This window comes from Pangasianodon hypophthalmus, chromosome 19 (genome assembly GCF_027358585.1).
Source record: "Pangasianodon hypophthalmus isolate fPanHyp1 chromosome 19, fPanHyp1.pri, whole genome shotgun sequence".
Taxonomy (NCBI): Eukaryota; Metazoa; Chordata; class Actinopteri; order Siluriformes; family Pangasiidae; genus Pangasianodon; species Pangasianodon hypophthalmus.
Window position 1 is genome coordinate 13,678,083 of NC_069728.1, and position 9,836 is coordinate 13,687,918.

At 40.1% G+C, this 9,836-nt stretch overlaps 1 protein-coding gene across 1 annotated transcript in view; it reads right to left on the minus strand.

Annotated features, from left to right (window-relative positions):
• Positions 1-9,214, minus strand: part of slc24a4b (solute carrier family 24 member 4b) — a 49,054-nt gene extending 39,840 nt beyond the window's left edge. The window contains exon 1 of the mRNA XM_026923856.3: positions 8,605-9,214. Within this exon, the coding sequence (XP_026779657.3) occupies positions 8,605-8,767 (163 nt within the window). The 5' untranslated portion in view covers positions 8,768-9,214. The remainder of the gene's footprint in view (positions 1-8,604) is intronic.
• Positions 9,215-9,836: the final 622 nt, after the last annotated feature.

Below are 9,836 nucleotides of genomic sequence, written 5' to 3' on the forward strand. Positions count from 1 at the left end.
TTGCTGGGGACATTCACACATACATTCACACCTGGGGGAGGCAATTTATCTTAGCCAATCCACCTACTGGCATGTTTTTGGGAGTTGGAAGAAAACCGAAGAACTGAAACTCTGAAACTCTACAAAGACAGTAACCCAACCTCAGGATTGAGTTAGGGACCTTGGAGCTGTGATGCGGCAATGCTACTTTCTGCCTGGATTAGAACTGAGATCACGAATTTCACTCATGAGTCTTTGATCCATTTTGCAAGAAACAATAAGCTGCACCAGCTGCTTGACTTTAGCAGACAGGAGCATGTAGTGGTAGCTACATTTGTTTGTGAATGACAGATCATTCATTTCCAATTACTGATTTTTGGTGTATTTGTACTGCCGTAGCCAAAATCTGGAGCAAAATGAACTGCTGCTTAGTATATAAAACATTATTCAGGTTGCTATAAGCACAGTGTGTTAAAGTAAAGCAGCTATATTAACAGCTGTTTAAATAATTAATTGTGGCAGTGTTTCTGTTGTCATGCCTAGAGCAACTCATAAGCCAATTGTGGGTGAAAGTCAGGCTTGATAAATTCACCATATGCATAATGCATCAATGGCAAGTTTTGAGCAAGATGGCAGCCATGACTCACTCAGCCCATTCATTCACTTCATTCATTCAGTCTGTTTAGTGATTGGGAATTTAATATTCAGTCCAAAATTCTAAACATAATATCAATCTGTTTAGGACAAATTTGTTCCTTCTGTCATGAGAGGTAGATAATTTGGGTAATTTTAAAATTCGCTCGCAGCTTAGCTTTTCTATGTTGTTTCTTCCTTTTTCTTCTTCAGGTACGTGCATGAGGTTATGTGGCACATCATCTGGCAAATAAGGGGAATTGTGATGCTCTTTTTTCCCCTGAAGGCTGCCTGAGAGAAAACGGCACAGGAATGATAGTTCTTGAATCAACTGTTGAGAAACAAATATTTTTTTTTGTGCAGCCCAATCTATAATAAGTCGAGCAGTTTCAGAAGTGTGAAAGTGGTAACTATTACCCAAGTATGGTCTTGCTAGTAAATCTACATTAATACTTATACTGGTTAATACGATGGATAAAAAGCATAAATATGTAGTAGTAAAAAAAAAAAAGAGAGAGAGAGAGAGAAACCATCAGTATATAGCCATGTCATTTCATATATGCGAGCCAAACTGATTAAAACAGAAGCGAATATAGATTATACTAGCTAGCACCTTATGAAACACCAACACATTCGCCAACAACACAGTTTTCATTTTTAAGGACCATATATTGGACCAATATCCAGTGTGAAGTTCAGTCGCAACCCAGCATCCTGTTCACCTCAGAGACGTGTGCCAAATATGGTGCTTGATACAGCAAAGAGGTGCCCGGTCAGTGCAGATGCAAGGACAAATGTCAATCACCACCGATGTCCATGCCATGACCTCTCTGCGACAATGATAGCATGCAGACGAATATGCACTAAACCTCTCTCTACAAACACCTACTGAACTGTGCAAGATTCATTTCACTGCCATGGCAACAACTCAGGCAAATCAAGTTAATTAAATGACCTCCTTAAGAAAAAGACAAAGGTGATAACAGTGCTGATAGTTTTTTAATCAATACCAGTAACATAAATTGAATGTTAAATCTAACAACACTCCTCATGCAGCTACACACAGAATAAAGTGGTAAACATTGTCCTCAATCCTGCTTGCACGATTATCACAAAAAAAAAACATAATTTCTGATTGTTTCACTTGATTTAGAGATTATGATTAATAATTTAAATTGATAGAATTTCACACTATAGTGACTAAGGTGTGCATTTATTTTCTATAACAGCACCTCTGACTGTAGTTCTGACTATAACATAAATGATACAACCAGCACATTAATATAAACCTAATAATGCCAATAAAGAATTCACTCTGCTTTTCAGTTTTTCATAAATATAATCCAACTGCTCAAATACACAGTAATGTTCTGGCTATTTTTTAGAGAGGTTTTTTTATTCCTGAACTTTCCATTGACTGAACACATTTTAGAGTTATTTAAGTATGGACTAAGCCCATTCACTTTGAAGGACCAGTCAAAGAGGTTAATAACTATAAGAACTCAGTAATAAATACATTAGCTTTGTAAATAGTGGGTTCTGCTTTCTACCACAATAGTAAAATAAAACAAAATTCAGATTCTGTGGCTTCACTTTACAGACCTAACTTTGAGAACCACTGGTCTATGGCAATGTCTCATTAAAAGATATGACTTTAGATTCTCAAATATTTACATTGTGTCTTAGAAAAATATCATATCTAATGACATTATGAAATAAAAATATCAAAAAATGTCATATCTGTTGACGTTATGAGTCGGCTGTTAAGCTGTTGGAAACTCTGCTGGAGAAGCAAACACACATTGGCTTTGTCAGTGGAAAAAGGATGTGTGTGAGGCAGAAATATGCCATTCAACAATTCCCCTTAATTTAGCTCTGCTGTCACTGTGTCCATCAACTGGTCATCACTGGAAAGGTGAATTAGGATTATTACCTTCTGCAGATACAAACAGGAACATTCAGACAGGACTCGACTGAGGTAGAGAAATGGAGGGAGTGAGGGAGAGGAACAGCTGATGGATGGGGTGTGCACATTTTCTTTCTTTCAGATTATTATGAGTGCAATCATGAGAGCTGAGAAGCACCGACGCACCCACAGCGCCTTTCATCAAGCAACCATTACACAAAAAGACAACCATTACTGACGATAAACGCTTTGTATTCACATCCCACACTTCCTCCTGCGAAATTTAGCATTCTCACTATGATATCATCTGCTATATAATGCTTTATCAGCTTGTTTTTTTCCCCTGACTGATTCTTTGACATACAGGAGACTATGACAGGAATCAAATGATGACTGTTAGTTTATTGAGCTATGTTAAAGCTTCTGTGAAAGGAGACATTATATGAAGCTTGGTCTTGCATTATCTTGCAATATCTTCAGTTTGCATATGATGCTAACTAGCTCGTTAGCTGAATACTAATTGTGAATACTAATTGCAATTGAGTGGAGCTATTACCAGTTGAAGATAGTCGTGATATGTTTCTAAGAAAATAAAATGCCTATGATTGATTATTTATACCTGTCTAAGTGGGTAGTGTATTGAGAGTGTTGACCAACATTAGCCAGCTAAGTTACACAATGTTATCAAATTACATACACTGTCAAAGGTTGTACTAGGGTTAGGGATTAAGGAGGTATTACATTTTCTTGTTAAATTCAACTATGGACTGACATATGAATCAAACATATGAAAAGAATTACCTCAGTGACTAGTAGTACCTACATTTTAGCTACGGCTAATCAAGCAGAAGGCTATTTAAAATCCAATGCCAGAGAAGTGACAATATTTTGTAGTTGGTTAGCAATAAAAACTTTGAATGAACTCTTTTTTATTCATCATCCATTAATTCAAACATAATGCTTTTGCCTTTACTAAAACAAAAGGAAATCTACACTGTGTCATTATTAGCCTTTGTATGCTAATCCATTTTCAGACAACAATTGTCAAACAAAGTAAGTAAGTACTGAGACTCATATCAACCCCTAGCATAAGGTGAGTATTAGAAGGTAAAACACAGAACCAAAGCATGTAGCTAACAATTGAGGAAAACTTTGCATAATGCTAAAAACAATAAGAAATAATTTTCCGCTGTTGGTTAGCTACATTAGCATCTCCGCTCCAGTGCAAGCAGCATGAGACACTTCTGCTCATGAGACATGGAGGATCTGATTATAGTAAACTTTTCTAAGAGTACTGTGAGGTATGGTGGCTGATCCGGTATACTGGTTGTAATTCTTATCGATCTATTTTGTCCACACCATTATGTCAGTATGGAACACTTTTATGTAACAAAAACCAAAACATTACACAAAATTCACAAAGAATGTGATTTGACAGAGTGAAAGAAAAGTGAACATAATTTTATGCAGTATACACGATGGCAGTGGGCACGTGGTGATGCCGCCTGACAGCCCCGGGAATCGATCCTGACCTTGAGTTACTGTCTGTATGGAGTTTCTCATGTTCTCCCAATGTCAGCAAAGGTTTGCTCAGGGTGCTTCGGTTTCCGCCACCTCCCAAAAACATGCCAGTTGATGGACTGGCTATGCAAAACTGTCCCTAGGTGAGCATGTGTGAAAGTGTGCGTGCACGGTGCAATGGACTGGCATCCCATTCAAAGTGTATTCCTGCCTCATGCCCAGTGTTCCCAGGATAGGCTCTAGATCCACCATGACACTGACTAGGATAAAGTGGTTACTGAAGAAGAACGACTGAATGAAGAAAGGCTGTGTGTGAGCATGATATCACTCGTCTCCTTAATTTCACTGACTGTTTCAGCGACTTTACATTTGTCTACTCCTTGTACAATGCAGAATAAGCTGTGTCAACTGTTAATGTACATGTGTGTGTGCTTGACAGAGTACAGTGATAATAGTAATCCTAGAGTAATTTTGCATAAATCCATAAGAGAGGCGATAATGGCAGCATCGCTAGCCTCTGATCTCTCCTCTCACATCCGACAAAGCGACAGGCGATTCTCCTTCAAATCCTGAATGAAGAGCTGATGGGCTGGAGTTATATTAAAGCACATTAATGTCCCCCAAATCTTGTTTTGAAGGCCCCATATTTGTTCTATGAATATGCAAATTCGATACACCCACAACCGTATCCACCCTACCCATTTTCTGGTAAACCAGTATTGCACGGTTTGCATTTGTACATTAAAACCTGATAGGCTCTTATTTTTAATGCAAAGAATAAAACACGATGGAACATGCTGTTATAGAAAAATAATCAATAACTGGGTGGTGTGATGCGCCTGAGGCAACTGTTACCACCCCACAGATGACTATATTCCATTAAAAGAATCAGAAAGATTTCAGGAAGTGTTTTATTCCTCTTATACAACAGCAATTTGCCAACATTTTTATTTATTAAAGAATAAGAAGGCAAAGACAATTATAGCTATCCATGAAGCAAGTTAGATTACAGTAGCTATAAATAGTTAGAATCAAGAATTCAACAGCACTGCGGTATAAGATGCAATAATATGCTTGTTGTATTTTTCTCATGAGACATGTTTTATAAAGTTTAGGGTGATTTACAACCTCGACATGACAGCTTTATTTTACAGCAAGGGTCCCCAAACTAGGGGTCACGACCCCACATGATGTCACTTGATTTACAAATATGGTCATGACAGGAACTCACAATCTCCACTTTTGTTTTATTCATTTATTTAACAAATTAATATTATGAGTATGGCTCAAACTATAAAAATGGATTTTGTGGGCTACTGTTTTGAAATAGTCCAATTGAAACTAGTCAGTCAAGTCATAAATAGACAGTCAAAACAAGCTACATTTAGATGAAGAGCATACATGCTATTTTAGTCTTACTAAAGCACTAGCGTAGGAGTTTAGCAAAAAAATGGACAAATTTCTTGACTAGTTCAACAGCAACACAAAGACTCTATGTGGAACAACAGAGGACAAGAAAACAAACATGAAAATATGCAGATATATTTGAAGATAAATAACAACAAGAAACCAAAATGCCTCATGTGTGACAATTTTGGAACACTGAAAAAAAACAACTAACCAGATATTTCTTGGGTTTTTTTGCAGGCGCCTATCAGCGTGAAGTGCCCCCACCTGCGTTTAGAAAGGCACTCTCTTAACAAGATGCTAAAATGCTCCCAAATACTGCACAGGGCAGCTCTGGAGAATAGCGCACTTCCACCTATGATGCATTTAAGCATCTACTAGAACAATACTGTGCATGTTGAACATCCAGGATGATAATCAGCATGTTCCTGCAGTGTAGGTATTCATGCGACACTGCAGGTGGTAATTTAATACTGGGAGATTTTGCTGTGCAGCTCTACTGATCTCACACACTGCGGCAAGATCACAGACTCAAAGTGAAGACCACCGGCATGAAGAGAACATCCTGCGCTGACCCATATCTTCAGAGTTCAGACCATAACTCAAGGAAACAAGTACACGGTGCCTGGAGAGCAAGTGCCAGGTGCCATCAGCATCCTGAAGCTCTGCCTGAGAGAGAATCATTCACGTGAGCTATTGACACTCTTTCACACTGTGGCAGGTGACAAATGCCACGTGGATTTAACCCCATGAAAAACTCAGTCCTGATTCATCATTTTCCATATGACACCAGTGTAAAAGCTCTGAATATGTGCTAGGATTTTCTGATATTCTCTTTTAGCTAATACTGAGCTTAAGAGAGACAACACTCATTATAATTATGCTGTCTGAAAAAAATATACTGGACAGATCAGATCAGGCTCCAAACAGTTAAGGCTGGGAAATCCATCCATCCACCCATCCATTCTCTGTACCACTTAATCTAGACAGGGTCATGGGGGAAACCTGGAGCCTATCCCAGTGGACTGTGCCAAACCCATCGCAGGGCACAATCACACACTCATTCACACACTCATTCATACACTATGAAACATATGGAACTGCCAATCAGCCTACAACGCATGTCTTTGGACCGGGGAGGAAACCCCTGAAGCACGGTGAGAACATACAAACTCCACACACACAAGGTGGAGGTGAGATTCAAACCCCCAAGGGACCCCGGAGGTGCGAGGCAAACGTGCTAACCACTAAGCCACCGTGCCTGTGATAAATGTGTTATGTAACAATGTTTTTTTTCCTGACAATGTTGTTCAAAGTGGCACTACTGTTTGTGTTGCAGTTTGTTAGCACACTTAAATATCATAATATGTCTAAGTATTGCGATATGATTTTTTCCACAATCCACAAATGTAATCAAATGAATATGAATAAATGATAATCAAAATGATAATTGTGTTGCATATCACAAACTACTACTCACTGGATACCTACGATTTCTACCTGAAACCCTTTCAGATAAGGAGACATTCAGTTTCTAGGGTAATACTTAGAACCTTTCACGCTTTTTTTGGTAATTGCATAGCACTTGACAGTTAAGTTGTGGCTGCAGTGTATTGCAGTGGCTTTAAAGATTAGACCACTGTTATAAACACAACACTGAACACATAAAACTTAGTGGCAATCATATTTGAAAATGTCTACTCAAACTATAGAAGGTGTTGAATATCAACATACACTCACCATTCACTTTATTAGGAACACATGTACACCTGCATATTCACGCAGTTTTCTAATCAGCCAATCATGTGGCAGCAGCACAATGCAAAAAATCATCCAGATACAGATCAAGAGCTTCAGGTAAAGTTCACATCCAACATCAGAATGAAGAAAAAGGGTGATCACTGTGACTTGGCTGACAGAAGTGGAACCTCATGTGGTCTTCTGCTGTTGTAGACCATCCACCACAAGGTTTCATGTGTTGTGTGTTCTGAGATGCTTTTCAGCTCACCACGGTTGTAAAGAGTGCTTATTTGAGTTACTAAAGACTTCCTGTCAGCTCAAACTAGTCTGGTCGTTCTTCTCTGATCTCTCTCATCAACCAGGTGTTTCAGCTAGCAAACATCTCTGTTCACAGGATTTTTTTTGTTTGTTTGTTTGTTTGTTTTTTTAACCATTCTTTTTAAACTCTAGAGATTGTTGTGTGTGAAAATCCCAGGAGATCAGCAGTTTCTGAAATACTCAAACCAGCCCATCTGGTACCAATATACCTGCCACAATCAAAGTCACAGAGATCACACCTTTTCTTCATTCTGATGTTTGATGCGAACATTACCTGAAGATACCTCTTGATCTGTATCTGCATGATTTTTTGCATTGCGGTGCTGCCACATGATTGGCTGATTAGATAACTGCATGAATGTGTAGGTGTACAGGTGTTCCTATTAAAGTGGATGGTGAGTGTACATCATACACTAGATTACACTGAAGATGTTAACCCAACACATTTCAGACTCATCTCTACAGTACCAGATGTGTGTATGAAATGGCTCATTAGGACAGTTTCTCTGATTCCTTCCAATTTGCACATTTCCTTATATTTACAAGGAGCATCTCTGTTTATCATTTGGACCTGAATATGGGCTAATTCAGCTAATGAGCTGAATGATATCTTAGAATAGGAAACACACTAAAACATGTGTATTACACAGACTAGGACTGGAAAACACCTTTCCAAAACGAGCAGCTGTCTGCACAGCACCTTTAATCACAGTGACGTACTGAGACTGATGTTATTTCACTTTGACATCCGAATCAGTGTGTGAATGCGTGGCTAAGTAACATGTTATAGTATATTTAAGAAAAAGAAAAAGAAAAAAAGCATGCATGCCTCGTGCTTGAATTGCATCTGCAAAATTATGCATGCGATCAGGCAGGAACTGATGCAAAACATCGCGGGGTAGTCATGCGGATTGCACTGCAGGATGGAGAGCTTTAAATCAGCTGTGTGTGTGCAGCAGTGGCATCACTTTCCTGCAGAATATCCAAGACGCAGATCAGCTGGATGTGCGCGCGCGTGGTGTGTGTGTGAGTGTGTGTGTGTGTGTGTGTGTGTTGCAGCAGCACCACATCCATCTGCCTGGAGGTGATTATGGACTCACCTGCCTGGGTGAGGAGCTCGGACATGGACCAAACCCCTAGCAGCAGGCTGCACAGCAAACCCGCCTGCGCGCACAGCAGCTCCCTCCTCTTCCGAACTTTGAAGATCTTCGCGATGGCGCATTTCTTCTTCATTTTGTCTCTCTGCTCCAATTCGATCCTCATTTCATTTCATATGCGGCGTTCTCTCTCTCTCTCTCTCTCTCTCTCTCTCTATCTCTCTCTCTCTCTGTCTCTGTCTCTCTCTTGGTACATGCAAGCCCTATAACAAGAGCCGGTGTTCTGAATCAATGCAGCATTTCCGTCCCAAATCCTCCAGATTACTGCCCTTCATAAATCGTAACGATGCGGATATAAACGCATGCACGCGCTGTCTGCGCTCTATCCCACCGGTCACTCACATTCACGTTCCTCGAGTTCACCTTCTTTCCGTCTCTCAAAGCGGCGTGCAGTCCCGCAGACGTGCCCACGCGCGCGCACTCGCGCGCCCCCGCCGCTTGTCTTAATTGGAAACCCGAGCTGATTTCATCTAGTTTAATTGGTCGATATGTAGAGGGCGTGGCTATGTGGCAATCCCGCCCACTCGAACCCATCCGCAAGATGAAAACACGCACTCCCTGCCTTAAGGATTCCAGCAGTGATGCCCAGTTCAGACTTACTTCATCCGATTCGATTCTGTAAAGTGAATCGTTTAAATGATTCATCACTCACTGTTTTTATTCCGGTTCTCAGCATGCTCCAGTCTACCTGCCCTCACCACTCAGATGTGTACATCACCTCAACTGGGTGTGCAGTGACATAAGGAACAACAGGATTCAACAGGAGCACACACACACACACACACACACACAGCAAGATTTTGACCAAAACTAAATGTACCCCCGTGTTCCAAACAGTTGAACAACCATGACAAATGGGCTTTTTTAGTTTAGCTCTGATTAAGATAGGCTAATGTAACTAACAACTAATGGAAGCTTATAGTCTCCAGTTTAGCACTGTGCAAATTCATTCATTCATCATTCATTCACTTTCCATAACCTGGTCAGGGTGGTGGTGGATCTGGAACCTAACACAATACCGCTAACACTGGGCACAAAGTGGGAGAATTCACCCGTGATGGGACACCAGTCTATCACAGGGCACCATGCACACACACATCCACACACTCATTCACACCAGTTGTGGCATACCAATTATGGCAATTTACCACAACCAATCCAGTGCATGTTTTTGA